Here is an 18,046-nt window from a genome sequence, read left to right as displayed (position 1 = left end):
GGCTAAAACCTCCTTCTAAAGATGCCAAGTCACTTTAAAAGATAGGAGGATTTTGTCTGTCAAAAATTATTTCCACTGGTTTTTATTTTTCACTTCCTTGTCTCTGTGCATTGAACTGCAGCAGCACAAGGTAGCATAACACTAAGAAACAGGTCATGCAAAAGTTCTGAGCGTCACCGGGAAAAGCAGATTGGCCAAAAATAAAGCCCTTTGGTCATGGTAGCAGTCCTCAAGTCCATCCTTAAACCATATTATTCTCTGTTATATCTCAGGGTACAAAAACTTTGAACAATGCAGTAGAGAGATTTGCTTGATTGCTTTCCTACTTGTCTTTAGAAAAAACTTGAACATTGATTTGGGCTGAAAACAGGGAAACCGTTTCAGAGACAATTTCAGAGACAATTTCAGAGGCAAAGGAAATTGGGTATAAATGCTGATCCTGAATATTGGGCGAGACACCTGTATTTTTATTGACAAAAAATGTAAGGGAGAAAATGTAGGTAATCATCCTTCTTTGTTTCATTCCTGAATGTATTTTGGCTTGAACATATCCCGGGAGAGATTTAACCATCCAGTATATTGGATGCTTCGAAATTCAATTTCTGATAACACTAGAAAAATACACTCTCTTAGGTATTGTCTCTTCAAATTAGTGGGTTTTTTAATTCTGGTATCTTTCCTCAGAGTGGCATAACCAATTTTTAGTCATACATCCCTCTCCAAAGGTAAAGAAAGGGCAAAGAGTTGGAAATACATGCCAGGGGACTGAATTTCAGCCTGATTTTATTAAGAAAAATACATTTTTTATGTGCAATTTTAAATGTAATCCCTGTCAAAGAACTGGTGAACCATGAAAACACAGCAAGAACAGAGGACGAACCTCAGAAAATAGGCACCAGAGGCAGTTAACTGAGCTGCTTTTTTTCCTCAGTACCTACTGTTGTGAACTGACCCCAGATATGAACTGCTCTGCAATATTTCTCAGAGCTAAAATTGTATTAAATTTCAGTTTTTCAAACAGAGATCAAATACTTAGTTTTTTTTCAAACCTTACGTTCAGCTTTAATAGATTTTTTTCCCTTGTGCTTGAAAACTGAACAGTTTTCTAACCTCTGCTTTTTGGGTCTCGTTGAAAATAATTCACAACAATCAATTAACTGCTGGCATAAGAGGGTATATGAGCAAATAGGAAGACCTGGAGTTCACTTCTGTCTCTGCCTTCATCTGCTATTTACTTTTGAACAAGTTAGATTGCTGCTCTAGGTCTCAGTTTCCCCAGCTATAAAGCAAGCTTAATGATACTTAACTTCCTTTGTAAAATGCTTTGAGATCCCTGGATGACAAGTGCTGTAGAAGAGTAAGAAGATGGGCTCATCCTTATTGCAATGTGGAATTTTGCTCAGGAGACAGCTGATGCGTGTACTGAAGTGGTCTTTATGATGTGCTAATCAGTAACAATGTAGCATTTCTGTGGTGGCAAGATCAAAGCTTGCCCCAGTACTCAAGGTGTGACCACACAAATGGATTTTTATAGCAGCATCCTGTTCTCTGTTTTATTTTATTTTTCTTTCTCAGTAATTTCAAACATTTTTTGTTTGCTTTCTTGAGTACCACTGGGAACTGAGATGAAGTTTTCAGGGAGCTAGCTAATGTGATTCCAACATTTCTTTTGTGAATGAAAATACCCAGAGCTCATAACTCTTCATGTAAAGTTAAGATTGCTTTACTTCCCCATTGTGTTACCTTTATATCATGTGATTTCATGTGCCTTGTTATTGCCTGGTCACTTCGTATTGTGTGTCCCTATACAGCTCTTTGCAATCAGCTTTTATTTTTGCTATCCTGAGTAGCTTAGTGTCACTAAAAATCTGTCAGCCTGCTCTTCATTCCCTTTTATAGATCACTAAGGTCTATGTAAAACAGCACAGATCTACCACATTCTCTCCATTGAGAAAACAAACTATATACATATATTCCTACCCTTCCTTTCTTGTATTTCTATGCACAATGCTCTTCCCTCCAGACCTCTAACAGCCAAATTTCTATAGGAGCCTTTGGAGAAACAAATTTGAATTCCTTTCAGGAACCTGAGTAGACTATCAGCTGGATCTCCCTTGTCCCCGTGCTGACTCTTTCAGAGGACTTCACAAACCATGTAATTCTTCCCCTTTACACCTTATTTCTACAAATGCTCTTCTTCACATTGCTTGCAAAGAATTTGTCCAGCTCAGCTTCAGGTTATGGGATGTAGCAATATCTTATATATAGCAATCACTGGCGGATGTTCTGGAAGACCATGTCATGGAGAAAGTTTCAGTAAATAACTGAGTTTGTATAGTTTTTCAAAACCAAGACTGTGGAAAGATAGGGTGTTTTTATAAGTACCTCACAGAGCAGAGTGGAGGTACTTAAGCTTATTAGTATATTTGACAAAAAGGAAATTTTCATGTGACCATTAATATATTTAAGCTAAATTAACAAGACTTCTAGCATTCATAGAAGTCACTTCATTAGCTGTCTTTCAATAGAAGTAAAGGAATAGTAACAATTCATTTAATATTGCCCACTTGTGCAAAGGGTATTTCAACACAACTGTTTACAATAGCTGTAGGACTTGACTCAATAATTCTTCCCATCCTGTGTCCTAGTTTATCAGTGTAATGATACTGTACAGTGTTCACACATTATTTTTTTTTTCTTGAATGTGTTGCTTTATGATTTTGCATGATTATCCTAACACCACATAGGCATTTACACTTCTGACGATCAGAGCTGTCTTTCTTATATCCTGTTACATATATCTTTTTCCAATATGTCTTTAAAAGTATTGCAGGTAGGGGAAATAGGTTTATTAAGCAACTTAACCAGTATTTATGGAATCCATTCCTTCCTGATATTGTCCAATAGATAAAATTTGTAGTGCATCTTATTCTTGACCTTTGCTTCCTTTTGCTTGACTATAATGCTCCACTCAAAATGTTGCAGTCTACGTTACTAAAGTTCCTTTCTTTTGATCTTCTAAAAAAGTCATAAAGGTTTGTTCACTTGCCATTTAGAAGCATTGCACCTATGTATGTATCTATATGCATTTCATTTTTGGGTTTTTTCTGAAAAGCATTCCTTAGTTCTGTGCAAACATCTTCCTTGGTGATATAATTGCTTCTCTGAATATTTTCTTAGTTTCTGCTGATTCTCTTCACACTTGTTTTCCACTTCTGCATTGTTCTGTTCAGAGACTGAGATTTTTTTTTTATTATTATTGATATATCTTTTTCATTTTCCCTTCTCCTTTCTATCTGACTGACATATGGTTTTTTCTCAATCGCGGGTTTGCTGATTAATTTTGTTTTCCTATTGATTTTTTAAAATTTCCTTCTCTCTACAGATTCCCAGTTCTTCCACTGCTACGAAGGCTGTAGTTCATGACCTGCTAACTGTTGAAATCCCTGAGTTTTTCTTAAAGACATTTATCATAATTTTCACTGTTTTGCAAGCATGTTGTCATAGCTACACATAGGATAAAGATAATGTTCTAATTTGATTACAGTCCATCCAGAATTTATCTCCAATTCTGCCATCATTGTTATTACTGTCTTCCTGTTGTTTACCTTTTGTAGCTGTGGAGTCAATAGTGTCAAACAAGGTGTCCAATACCACATACGCTCCTACAATGTCTCTTTCTTTCCAATAAGAAACTCATATGACCAGCAGCAGTTGCCCAGAAAACTTTCTCCAAAATTAATCCTGTCAAGTCTTACTCATACTATCCAGATGGGAAATCGCATTTCATCAGCGAGTTGCTGGATGGTTCCTCTTTGGAAGAAGACTCTCTCTCGAGTCTTCTCTTGTGGTTCTTACTGTCAACACATGGCAACTTGAACGTGCCCAGCCTGGGGAACTGCCAGGTGAACTATTCACAGCAGTATGCCCGTCCTTTAGGCTGTCATGTCATCTTGGTCGTCTTCGATGTGCTGGTGTGATGAGTTGGTTGTCGAGGGGTTATCACTCCCTCCAGGCAAGAACTCTCTGTGTGCCATTGTTATTTTTGCAAGGGTATGTGTTTACTGGTGTTGCAACATTCAGTGCGTTCCTGGCTTCTCAGGTGAAATAGTTGGAGAGAAGCCCTGTTGAGTCACATGTGACTAGAGACCCCATGGTAGTTGACTTGCAGTGTGTTTCTTCAACAAAGCTTTTTGAATACAAGATGTTTCAGGAGAGACAGAAGGACCAGCACAGTAGTAAGAGGATCACAGATGGGGTTATAAGATTTGAAAAGAGGCTGTGCACATGGTCATGCATGATGCAGGGCTCTAGTGAGGAAATCATGTGATCTCAACTAGGACTGGAGTTGTGTTTGGACTTGGGTTTAGGTGACAATGTGGGCAAAGACAAGAGTCTGTGTGCTGGTGTGTAACACAGACATTAGGTAAGGAAGGTGTCTGTTCATTTCCCACTCTCTCCCTTCCCCACCAAAACACGACTCTATCCTGTACAGTCTTCAGGATGTGTGTAGTCCTTCTCTGCTTGCCTGAAGAATTGCTTTCACAGCTGCCCTAGGGAGTCTCTTCCACAATCTCCCTGTTCATGACCATCCACCACATTATGCTTTGCTCTTCTTAATCACATCTCATTATTCCTGATCAGATAGCATTTTCCAGCACTTTGCTGTATGCCAAAAGGAGTCATCGTGGTGCCTGTGACCTTTGAGAGGGAAACTTTTGAGATAAAAGGCCCTGTCTGAGAATTATGTCAGGACAGTATGATAGAACAATTAAAACGAGGCATTAATAAACTGGCAGACTATTAATTTGAGGTCAGGATAAGAGTATATAATGCTCCAGCTAAAATGACTGCTCTGATGCCAATTTGGGTTACTTAATCCTGGGATGGATTTTACCACATTGCATGAAAATGCAAAGTCTAAATAGAATAATATTTATATTTCCTGGGAGTGAAGAGGAGCAAACATTCTAGGAAGCACAGAAGTACAAGCCTTCTGTAAAGCATAAAATAGGAAGCCCAGCAGAAATGAACAAAATAAATGCTAGTTGCCCATTAAACTCTAAAAAGAGAAGAAGAGCTTAATGACTTCCCATTTAAACTCCTGAGCTTAAGGAAAACTGCAAAGAAGCCTTCACACTCAGAGTTCTGTCTTTTGTGCATCTTGGAATATTTTGGCTATTTCATCTCACTAACAGAATGGAGTTTGGTTTTTATGACAGAAAATTTTTATGACCGAAATCTTTCACTGGAAAGTTTCTTTTGGTTCAAAGGAGCTTCTGGGTTTATATGTTCAGATTTTAACTGATCAGTGCCAAAACAGGTGGGTGGTCCAAATGCTTTTTGGATCATTGGCTTATAACTCCGTTTTGGAGCTCTGAATTTTCATCCCAGTTTAGAAATGGAAACACTAAACCTCTAAAGCCCTGGCAAGATGTGAAAACTACTTCTTTCCCATCTGTAGTTGGAAAGGGTCTTGTTCCAGCAATAAGGATATTCTTGGCACATCATAAATAAAAGTAAGATAGTAAAAAATACGCTATTTTATTTTGTCTTCAAGACCTTACCTTTGGATTAATTTTATCTATCAATAAATATCAAGGGAAAAATCCTTAGTTCTATTTTCCGTTATGAAGCAGAAAACATGTATAAACAGAAATGAATAAAAATATCAAGTGAGATTAAAGATAAATAAAAGGGATGCACTGCCTGTCATCATTACTTCTCCATTCATCAGTCTCCATTTATGGAACTGATATGTGGGTTTTGTTAGAGCTGTCCAGTTCTGAGAGAAATTAATTTGTTGACACAGAGCTCCAATAATAACAAGAAAGTCCTTGACAAATAATTGTGTACTTTGCTAGATACAGTACTGAGGCTCTTTTCTAGGAAAACTCACTTTGCAGTAGTAAGATCTTTCTTCCTTTGAAACGCTACTATATATATAAGGAATAAACACCAGAGGCTTTATCTTCTTTGCTTGTAAATCAGAATCAATCTGGTAGTCACTAGAACTGTATGGATTCTCTCCAGCTGAGAAAATAGCTCCATTTTCCTTTCAAAGACTTCAGCTTTTGCAAGCTTTTTGCAGCAGCCTGGTTTGATTCCCAGATTGTGTCTTCTGTCCTGAACGAACTCAAGCTATCATCCCTATGAGCTGTGGTATTAGGCCCAGTGTGGACAAATGGACAATAAAAATCCATCTGATTATAGGTGAAAATTTATTTTCAGATTAGACCTCTTTGAGTGCTACTAAAAGGTCCTACTGAGCCAAATGTCTTTCTGAAATGGAGGAGTGTTCTTTTAAAATAAATCATTAAAATTGAACACACTGAAATGTGTTTCTAGTAGGCAAACCCAGAAACAAGTATTTTGATGTTACCACATTTGCATCTTTTGCTTTGGAATTTTTTGCTTGCCAAGTTCTGCCTTTGAGAGGTTATCCTATTCAAGTCTTAAAGATCTCCCAGAGGAACCTTAACGGAAACAAAAGGGAACCCTTGATTGGTGCCTCGAAACATGTTTTAAGCTTTCATATAATATAATGTCACAGATCCTCAGTAGATACAGCCACATTCATTCAGTTTAAGCTCAGGTGGGGTACCCTGGACAATCTGAAGATCACTGGATGATTCGTGGGCAACTGGTTCAAACCCAAGCACTATTTATCCAAAACCACTCATTTAAAATAAGTCAAATGAGCCACTGTTGAAAAGTGCCTGTTTCTCTTCACTGAATATAAATAGAGCCTGGGCTAACCAGCTTCCTAGAAGTAATCTAAAATGAAATTATGCCCATCCAACTCAGCTCCTTATGCTTTTACTCTTCTTATCCTCACTGTGTGATGGAATCGCTTTATAGGCAAGGCCAAGTCACTTCACTTTTTTCTTTTAGGTAGCTAATCTAGAATGGGAAAGAATTAGTTATTTTTTCCTGAAAAAGCCTGTGGGATGGAGGCAGTAAGAGGAGCTTTGTGCATAACAAGCCAAAGGCTGCACTCATGTCCTGTCCTGGTGCAGTGACAGCTGTGGAAAGTAGCCCTGTGAGAAAGTAGAAAACCAAGATTTGAAAGAGCTGCATACATTATTCACAGATTCTAAATCCAGAGGGAGATGTGAATGATTTTTCTAACCTTACTTTATGCACGAAACAGGCCATAGGATTCTCCTCACTTGATGATCCTCTTTGTGTCCCAGCCATCATCTCTTGGGCTGATATATATGACTCATTTTTCCAGTACCTTCCAGCCAGCCCAGGATGCTCTACTTCCCCCTGGCCCATTTACCAGCCCTTTTTAAAAAACAAGACTCTGGTTTGCAGGGAAAGACAGACCAAATTTTGATGTTACTTTTTTCCTCCCTCCTTCTCTTGGAATGGGTTTCTCTTTGCTTTTCAGACAAATTTATTTTCTTTTCAAATTTTCCTCTCTCCTCATCATGAACTGCTAAAGTGTAGTACCCACTACTTTGTAAAGTCTGTTGTAAAGATGAAACCAAGAGGAAATTGAGTTAATGGATTAGACCCATTCAGAGAGGAAAAGTTCATTGAGGCACAGAGCTGAGTCTCTAAGGCCTGTCTCAAAAAGTCCTCAGAGTTGCCTGTTACTGAAAGCTAGGACTCTGTGCTTAGATGGTGTCATTGATCTTTCTTTACACATCAGGGTATGCAGGGTGATCAGATGACTGGGTGTCAGGTCTGACATTTGTCCTTAGGTGACTACCAGGGCTTTGATGGGCATTTTAAATTAATTTATTAAACATTAGCAAAGTGTAATTGTGTGAGTAAATGTCAGGTCTGGAGTTCGGACCAGTTTAAACTTGGGACCATCCCTAAGAATCCAGACGAGTTTGGATCCAGGTTTGCTATTTACAGAGCAGCCATTTATGAGGAGCAGAACAGGAAATAAAACTCCCAGGTCTGAGATTGTTTCTGTAATTAGGTAAGGTGGAACTTGGGATCCGTGTTTCTGGAGCCTTGGGTGAGCAGTGAGACAGATTTTCTGTAAATGACAGTTATTACTGCAGCACCAAAGTGCCAAATGGGTTAAGGCAGCCAACCATTAGCCAAAGAAGTCTTCTTCTGTTCCTTTGTGCTTTTCCAAAAATCAGTGTGATTTTGTATTCATAGCTGTTCCACTGGGAAAGATTAAGACTATCAAGATGGGATTTATTTAATCTAACTCAGAGGAGAGATCCTTTTGCCTACAGATAGGTGCATAGTACCTTTTCAGATGCTCTGTCAGCCCCACATGGGTCTGGCAGAGAGGATACAGATCCTCTGGAAAGCCCATACCATTCTAAGTAGTAGTTTGAGGTCAGGCAGGATACACCATGGCACCAAAAATGGCTCTTAGTGACTGTGTTTAGCCAACTAAATGCAGCCCTGTAATACAGCCCTATAATATATGCCCTCCCAACAGGTCTGTCTATGCAAGTCACATAAAGAGGTGCTTCAAAGTGGGGAGAGTCATCTCATGCTGAAGTAAACATCTCAAATAGACAGGAGGAACTATAATGTAAAAGTAGCTATTTTCCTCCATCGGTTGTTAAAGGAGCTGGTGATAACTAGCTCAGGGGTAGATATCTACCTTAGGGCTGTGTACGAGACTACTCGGTTTTATTGCAGGCATGAGACCTAAAGCATCCTCTCCAGCGTTTGAAAGATTGCACAGCGAAGGAGAACGTTGGGAGAAAGATAGAAGGAAAACAGTATAACAATAAGATGTTTGCAAGACCATCCACCTTGTTGACAAGTATGTGACTACAAACATTAATGGAAGAGGCAGGGTGACAGTCACTCTGAAATGCAGACTTGAGATTACTCAGTACGTCCTCAGGCGGATTTTAGTGTTTTAGTGTCTTCAGACCCACAGGCTTGAACACTGCCCATGTGACTAAGGATGTGCAGCATATTCAATGCAAGAACTAGGAAGAGGACTCAGGATGAGTGGTCTACGATGCTGTTCTGGCCTCGGTGTTCCTCTCTCCTAGAAAATGTTATAGAAATAATGTCCCTAGCAGGCTTTCCTCTGACACCTGGGCAGCTTGTTAAAAGTGACCATCAATGTATCTGCCTTCCTGTTGCTGCTGTAGACAGTTGTGGTCTCTTATCAGCCCTGCGTCACGTGTACCAGTGCCAGTCATAGGCCTTAGCTGGGCAAAAGTGCCTCGGATGGTACTGTGGTTTGTGCTTGGGGAGCTGAATTGTCTCCCTGAATGTGACCTCCATTGGGATGCTCAGCTTTTGGTGGTACCCAACACACAGTGAGCTTCAGCTGAGACAATCAGTATTAATGCTTCCAATCAGATGAGCAAGCCAGCTGTCACTGGGGATCTGTGCAAACATACATGAAAATCTAGGTGAGAAGTATTAATACATTCTTTCTGTATGTCATCATTGTTTTCTTTCTGCAAACTTTGGATGAGGGAGAATGAAAAACTGATTTATATAGAATAAGAGTATTTCTAGTGAAGTAACTCCCAAACTTTTCAGCTAGCAATTCTCCTTCTGGACTGATGAATCACACTTCTGCAATTTAATTTCAGAGAAGATCAAAATCTCTAATTTTTCTGATGCAGCCTGTAGCAATTTGAATTTCCAGTTCCCTCCTGTCACATCAAAGTAGGACTCATGAAACTCAAAATGCTTTCTCCAGTCCAGTTCATCATGTTAATCCCATGTGATTAGTCTTTTGGAACTTGCCCTTGCCTAAGAGTCTATAATTCCATCTGGCACCTTCCATTATGATTGCAAAAGTGGCAAGTTTTAGATTGGTACCTTTTTTGCATCCTCAATAGAAGTAACCCAAACCTGGATGTGAGCTGACGAAGAACCTCAAGATTTGGTAGCAGAATTTCAGAGGCAGAAGTTTTCTTACTGTGGGTGAGAACACCCCCACCCCCCTCAGTAGACACTGCATGAACATTTCTCTTTCTGGTATTGAGGAATGGTGCAATCACCAAAGTGAGGAGTTTAAGATTCAAGTCAAACGAGTGATATGAAGCAGTTTTTGTCTCTGAAAAATAGAGTGAGAACCAGTTGACTTCAAGCTCTTAAGTATGAGAAAGGCAATTCTGGCAAGAACAAGTATACAAACTGCATTGTTTTATTTATTTCTTATAATCCCTAAGGCCCTGCTCTGCTAAGAAAATAATTTCAAAAAGTGTCGCGTTAACTCCTAGAGCAGCATTTTTGTATCTCACATAATAAGTGTTTAATATACATAATTCCCAATGCCGCCAGTGTCTATTCAGGTGCTTATTGCACCATTTGTTATAAACCATGTTACAGTAACCGCAGGGAATGATATGATGGATGCCAAGGTACTGTAATCACTGAAATATAGCACATTGCACGGGAAAAAAAAAAGAGCATAATTTGAGAACACCTTTAAATTGGCAGCTCTGCTACAGCTTTAATAAAAAGTTGGAAGTCAATCACAGAATTGTTCCATTCATAGACCGCAAAATGCCAGGAGCCCTGGGACTCTCGAAATGCATGTGAGAGAAATATCTTCTCACAAGCTTAGGTTGTGACCTCAGCAATCCTGAGATAACAATTCTGTACTTCTGACAGTGTACATCACCGACGATTTTGAGACAGATCAGTATGTTGTAAGCTACCCTACTTTATGTGTTGAAAGCAACCCAAAACTTGCTCCTAGGTGCCAAATCTTTCTGCTGATCACAGTCTACAAATCAGAATCTTTTTTTCAGGTTTGTGGGTTTTTTCTTTCCTTTTTACACTGAGAGGAAACTTATGTAAGAAACTCGCTAGCAGATGCTACAACAACAGTAATTACAGCAAATCTCAATTCTCAGTGGTGAGATTGTAACAGAAATAATAATTACCCAGTTCAGCAGATTAAAAAGGGAAGTGGTAAAACCATCATCTCACCTTTAAAGACAGTGCAAAAAAATAGGCATTTTTCAGGTATGATTCATCTGCTCTGTTTTAAATGTCTCTTGTGGAATGCAATGTATAGCCTCCACCGAATACAAAGGGTGACTAGCTCACATTCAGATCTCTGCAATGCAGTCTGTACTTTGGGTCTGGGGAGCCCTACCTAACCATTACAGCCTGCTGTGGAATGGGAGGATGGTTTCAAACGCCTGCCCTATCAACTCAGCACAGTGCTGCCAAATACTCTACGCAGGGAGCCTTGGATGAGCTAAGCCAGAGACAGATGCAAATAGCCAAACAAATCCCACCCGTAGTTCCTTGTGGCACCCAGGAAAGGAGTAAAAGGGAGTAAAAATAAATTCCTTGCTGGGACCATTAATTTTCTACTCCATTTTCATTGCTGTTTTGAAAACATCAATAGCTGTTGGATATTTGCTGCATAATCTGATATTTCTAGTAAACTTCTGAGTCTATTGCAACCAATGGTAAAACCAAGAGCCTGTTTTCAATCAGACTGGAACTGCAAAATGTGTGTCACATCCTTTAAGCCATTATTTGACTCACTGGTCTCATTTTTCCTCTCTCTTCCTTCTTTTCCAGATAAATTTTGTATTTCTATTTAACATAGTTAGGATTTTAATGACAAAGCTGAGAGCTTCAACCACTTCAGAAACAATACAGTACAGGTAAGTCAGCTGGTGCTTCTTGCTGTTTGTGACGTTAAGAAAGAACTGCCTTGCCTGCCCTGTCCTTGTCCCATTGTTGTGGTTTAAGCCGGCAGGCAGCTGAACACCACGCAGCCATTCACTCTCTCCCCCTCAGTGGGATGGGGAAGAGAATCAGAAGAAAGGTAGAACCCGTGGGTTGAGATAAGGGCAATTTAATCGGACAGAAAAGGAAGGGAAAATAATAATAACAATCAAAGAATATACAAAACAAGTGATGCACAGTGCAATTGCTCACCACCTGCTGACCGATACCCAGCCAGTTCCCGATCAGCGGCCGTGCACCCCCAGCCAATTCCCCCCATTTTTTTTTGTTCAGCATGAAATTATATGGTATGGAATATCCCTTTGGCCAGTTTGGGTCAGCTGTTTTGGTTGTGCGTTCCCCCAGCTTTTTGTGCGCCTCCAGCCTCCTTGCTGGCAGGGCAGTATGAGAAACTGAAAAGTCCTTGACTTAGCGTAAGCACTGCTCGGTAACAACTAAAACATCAGCGTGTAATCAACGTTATTCTCATCCTAAATCCAAAACACAGTACTATACCAGCTACTAGGAAGAAAATGAACTCTATCCCAGCCGAAACCAGGACACCCATCTTTGTCTTTCCAGATGCCACTGTTGATCTCAGAGGGTGTCTTTCTTGCCCCTTGAGCGCATACAGTTAGGTACACAGTATTTATTTTTGCAGGTTAACCATAAAAGCGTGCCTGCATTTTTTCTGTCCACTCCATTTCAACGTCCAAACAGTGCAAACAGCCTAGGCTTACAGGCACAGAGACCCGTGCACTGCTGCAGCCACCAGCCTTTTTACCTCCTTGCACATGCCCCAACACACACGTGAAATTTCCCCCTCCCAATGAAATCTGAAGGGTTCGATTTCAAGTGAGAATAAGGAACTTTCTCAATTCCTATATGTACACAAGCATATGTATTGTATCATATAAATATGTCATAACTCCTTTCACTGATGACTAGACCATTCATTCAGCTAATCTGGAGAATCAGTGAAAAAGTGTTCGGTCCCTACTAGGTTGCTTCTCTGTCCCAGTCTCTAGCTTTGTAGATGCAGAACAATACAATATCAAGACTTCCCAATAAATCATGTGCATATGCGTATTAAGATCCTTCTTCATACTAATATCCTAGCAGAGCCAGAAGTAAAAGAACAGAGCCTCGGCCAAAACATTCATATCGTTGATTATTTCGGTGCACATAAATGTATTTACAGTTGGGTTTAATGTTCTTTTTAAAGTGTAGGGTATGGGAATGAAGGGCGATTGTGCCTCCTCCCTTCAGCTGGTACCAGCATTAGTGTAACCACTCAAGGGGTTGCATCACAGAACTGATCCTTAACTAGTCATTACCCTTACATGGGGTGGATCGCTTTCCTGAGCTGGCTGGCTGTGCAAGCTCACAAGCCCTAGTATGGCAGAAAGGAGAAGACAAGAATGTTTAGCCCAGGACAGCAGGGGGGCCTGGCCCCTCTGGCAGCAGCATGGACTTATATCAGCCTAAACAGTCCAAAAGCAAATTCTTAGAGATCAGGAGATGCTGACTGCCCTTCCTCTCTTACCATTTGCAGTATCTTGCAAGATATTTGGAGCGTTATGGACAGAGAAGTCCTCACACTGGGAAGTAGCACAGGTTTTGTGGAGTAAGATTGGTCACAATCCTCTAAATCATTTCTAGATAAAATCTGAGTGTGTCAAGCTGAGGCTTGAATCTTGATGTCCTCAAATCAGCCTGCTCTTGACTTTGGAGGCAGTTTTGCTGCAGTAATGGGGTTTTGTTGTTTTGCCTGATTCCGTCCTTTTACTCCTGGCTGAGGTTTGGGAACAAATGTGAAGTTAATGCAGTGGTCTGATTTTTTCAGACTCTTCTCTGCACATTTCCTGAGAAATGAAGGTGAAAAATACCCCTTTTTCATGCTCAAACCTCCTGCCATAAAACTAAAACTAGCTTGAAAAAACCCTGATTCAAATCTCAGTACATTTTTATCCCTTCCACAGTTTGCAGGGAGCATTAGAGATACTAGATTCTGAGGCAATCTAAAGTAACTGCCTTCGTCCTTGAACAGATGACGGTGATCTTATCCTCGCTACAAGCTCTGTGAGGGAATCTTCTTTTTCACAGCCTAAATAGAAAGCCATATAATTCCAGGAAAGCCTGGGGCAAGTCTTGCTCCTCTAAAGCTGAGTACTCCAAACATTTGTTAAGCAAGTATTAGATGATGTGGCAGCTACTTTGTTAAGACTGTCACGCTATCCTGACACTGGCAATGTTTTTGTGCTCCCCTGCCTACCTGCCTGTCTTTATCTGCCTCTTATGGCATTATACAAAGATTTACACAGACTTAGCAAAATTGCAGTCTTCTGTGTTCGTACAGTATCTAGCACAATTTCTGTTCTGCAGCTGACATCCCAAGACTCTATTATAGCACCAATAATAAAGATTAGCCCCTAATAATTCTGTTAATAATCACTTACGCTTCATTGTGCACCACCTGCTTGTTTATTATTTATAAGACAGCCCTAAGCAATTGAGTTGGGTGTGCAGGTATTGCAGAGAGAGAGAAAGCATTTACACTCCAGACAGAATCAAAAGATGGGCATGGAGCAGGTCTCATAGGCAGAGCATCCCTGCCCCGGTCAGCAGCTAAATTGTGCACTTATTGCATCACCCTGAGGTATACAAAATCACTCATCAAATCTGCAGAGAATCTCAAGGCTTCAGCCTAATGCAAGCCTCATTGATAGGACAGAAACTGTTTGGAGGAAGAAAAGAGAGCAAGGGAAGGATATATAAAAGGTTCCCATTTGTCCCCTGGAGTTCAGTGTGGGGACAAACAGCAGGATTCAAAGGCAAAGGCTTTCTCAGAACATGTTTCTCCAAGTGGTCAGGGACTGGTCAGAAAGTGTTAACTAGCAAACTCACCTGTGGCTTGCCTCATTGATAGGACAGAAACTGTTTGGAGGAAGAAAAGAGAGCAAGGGAAGGATATATAAAAGGTTCCCATTTGTCCCCTGGAGTTCAGTGTGGGGACAAACAGCAGGATTCAAAGGCAAAGGCTTTCTCAGAACATGTTTCTCCAAGTGGTCAGGGACTGGTCAGAAAGTGTTAACTAGCAAACTCACCTGTGGCTTCACAACCCAAAGTGGAGTCTGTCACTCTTTTCCCCCCTACTAAACTCTATCGAGCCTGTCGGACATGGTCAGGCTCCCTCTTAAATATCCTTTCCTGAGCCCTAAGAAACTTGTGTTCTTCATTGCCTGAGGACCCTAGGAGCCTCCATCTTGGGTTACACAATAAGCTGGTCACGAACTTTGGGACAGTTACTGTGCAGGCAGGCTGAGAAGTGTCTAAAACTTGGATGTCCTCCTGGGAAAAAGCTGAAATTATTTGGCTATTGTGCAAATATAGGCTTCCAGTGCTCTCCTCAGCGTATGTTCTAGCAGCATGCCTCGAGAGACGGAGGTACCCACAGGGAGTACTTGTGTTCCCTGACTCCATTCACTCATGTTAGACACTGGACAGAAGTTGACATGTGAATTTCTCTCTTAAAATGCTTCTTTCCTCCAGTGACTGTACATATTGGACATGAGCAGACATGTCTTAGGCCATCCTTTTGTTTTCTTCTCACGCTGTTTGACATGTGCAGGTGCTGAACTGTCTTAAGAAGGCACCTAAGTTCCCTCTCTAGCTGATGTAGGTACTTCACTTCCCTCTGAATTGCTCTGAGACTCATCCCCTCTCTCCGCTAAAGGAGTGATTTTGATTGGATTGGGTCAATCTACGGTGGTTCAGGTAACAGTTGTTCTTTCTCGTGTTCACTTGTGTTTTCTGTTTCCTGCCCACAGGAAGGCAGTCAAGGCAACGTTAGTTCTTCTGCCTCTGCTAGGCATCACCTATATGCTTTTCTTTGTCAATCCTGGTGAAGATGACATTTCCCAGATTGTCTTCATCTACTTCAATTCCTTCCTGCAGTCTTTTCAGGTAAGAGAGCAAGTTTACAGCTGGTATCAGCTACTGCTGAAAGGATTCTCAGTGCTTTTCAGCCATAAAACCTAGGGCAATGAAGTCCATGATAGAAATATTAGTTGAAAATAGCTCAGCTTTGTTCATGCTTACATAATAGATATATAAGCATGTCATATGGAGTGGAGATCTCCTCTCAGGTGTGTACTGGAGGGATTCATCTCCCTTAGCATCAGCACTATGTTCAGTCTATAATTACAGCTCCTCACCTGGGCTCCATCTAAAGTCAACGGAGAGATGATGTTTTATTCTATCCTAAACTGCCTGAGAGAGGATCATGAATCACCCTCCCAAGGTACCTCTCTGTTCACAGAGCACACAGTGAGCTGAGATTTAGACTAGGTGTTTGCTAAAACAAAGGGAAACAACTCCTACCTACTGGGCTCGCTTGATTAAGACATTAGCTATATTGCCCAGCCTCTCACTCCAGCTCTCCTGCAATGGTGCATGCAATCAGCCATCAGTCCATACCAACTGAGAACTGATACCCTATCTCCTCCCTCCCCTGAATTTAATAGCAATTCTGCCAGGATGTAAAAGGCAGTGGGACATGAGTAATTGCCCCAGCTTTCTGGATTTGGCACAAAACCAAAAGTGACTGAAGACCTTGAATGGTGTTTAGCCACACATTTCTGCTCTACCTCTGCTTAAAGACCTTCTTGAACTAGGGTGGAACTGTTTGACATTGATGTTTTACCCGATATCTGCAGGAACAAGCACTCTGATAGCCAGGTTATCAATACAAATATACAGCACACACACTGTCAAGCCAAATCTAGGGTTATGGATTACAATTGAGCTTTGGATTACTGTTTTTACTGATTGCATGTTTTGCTTTGAAACACAGAGCATCCCACCAGAAATCACAACTGAATATCCAAAATGAAAAATGTCCTTTTTGATCTATGAACAAAGGAACTTTAGCCTTTACCAGTGAACCAATCCACATTTTTCATTCCCTAAAAGTAATTGTATTTTTTATCTGCTGATGCTCAATGTCTCAAAAAATGCTACACTGCTTATTTTATTGTTAGTGTTATGAAGATGTATGTAAGAAAGCAAGCACAGAGAATCTCTCCTTTATAGTGACAATAATTACAGTCCATTGCTGAAAGCAAAATGGGTAGGATTCCGCTCACAGGTTTAGAGATGAAAGTGTCATCATGTTGTCATCTGAGCTTCCATTATAGTCATTACAATCTTTGCAGTCATTACAGGGGTCTAGACACTGCTGTCAATGGATTCCACAGAGCAATTCAGCTCAGATGAATGTAAGCAACTTGATGATACATTTGCTCACACAAGACCATCTAAGACCGATTGACACCCCCCTGTAAGCATCTGAGACATCTGCATAGAGCTGGCAGGCATGACGTGACCTGTGAGGGGTCTGTGCCATTCTGGGGAGGCAGCTGGAAGCACAGCTGAAGTGGCAATCCCCTCCCACAGTGTCTAGATTCTAGCTCTCATGGCTCACCTGTGAGCTGCAAGACACTTAGTATTTTCTCATGAAGTTGTAGGGTAAAGATTTCGTCTGTCTGGAAGTGGGTGATCTCAACAAGATTATGTTTTTGCTCAGGATGATCCCAGGATAAAGCTCAGTCTCCGATTCTGCGTGTTAAAGTACTTACCTAGTAATTGATTGCTTTCTATTCTTTCCAGGGTTTCTTTGTGTCGGTATTTTACTGCTTCTTGAACGGTGAGGTAAGTAGTGTCCCCTGCTGTCAGTGTAATTAATTCTCAGGAGGTGGAACCTACTTGAATGCCTGATTACAGGGACATGAGGTGTTTTTACAGGGGGTCATAGTCCCATCAGTCTGTTGCTCTTGCACAAGTTTCTGTTAATGTGCATCTGAATTTCCCAGCCCTCTTTGTAGGTGTCCTTTGTTCACAAGGCTTTATCAAATTCAGATTATTATCTGGAAAGTCAGGGCAGAGGAAAAGAAGTCTTCTCAGATTATAAAATTATTGTTCTTCATTTTAAAACTTCTTTGAAGTTTCTCATTAATTGCAAATATGATTTCTGGGCATACATGAGCATTACCTCTGAGCTGGGCTCTTGTTAAGGATATGCTGCAGGTGACCCATTTATATAGTGGGATTGCCATGCTGAGTTGAATGAGTTAGTTTTTCTGTGTGGATATCTATCTCTGAGTGATCAATACCTGTTGCATTCAGAAAAGAGGGTTGGGAACAGGGTCAGTGGTGTTCCTCAGGATTAATTTTAGGTACTGCTACTCAAGCAAGAAATGTTTCACTAATATCCCTCAGTGTTTGACTTACACCCCAAAGTGTGAGAGATTTTTCCGCTGCTTACACTGCCAGTGTCTCATTTACCTGCACTTAAGCGTGTCATCTTTGTTCAGTTAAAATTTGGGTCTCTGCA

The 18,046-nt window shown here is 40.7% G+C and overlaps 1 protein-coding gene across 1 annotated transcript in view; it reads left to right on the top strand.

Annotated features, from left to right (window-relative positions):
* Positions 1-18,046, top strand: part of CRHR2 (corticotropin releasing hormone receptor 2) — a 70,933-nt gene that overhangs the window by 40,923 nt on the left and 11,964 nt on the right. The window contains exons 8-10 of the mRNA XM_009572815.1: positions 11,503-11,588; positions 15,483-15,618; positions 17,323-17,364. Coding sequence (XP_009571110.1) covers positions 11,503-11,588; positions 15,483-15,618; positions 17,323-17,364 — 264 coding nt within the window. The remainder of the gene's footprint in view (positions 1-11,502; positions 11,589-15,482; positions 15,619-17,322; positions 17,365-18,046) is intronic.

Source organism: Fulmarus glacialis, unplaced genomic scaffold, assembly GCF_000690835.1.
Source record: "Fulmarus glacialis isolate BGI_N327 unplaced genomic scaffold, ASM69083v1 scaffold2972, whole genome shotgun sequence".
Taxonomy (NCBI): Eukaryota; Metazoa; Chordata; class Aves; order Procellariiformes; family Procellariidae; genus Fulmarus; species Fulmarus glacialis.
This window is presented reverse-complemented; position numbering and strand designations above follow the sequence as displayed.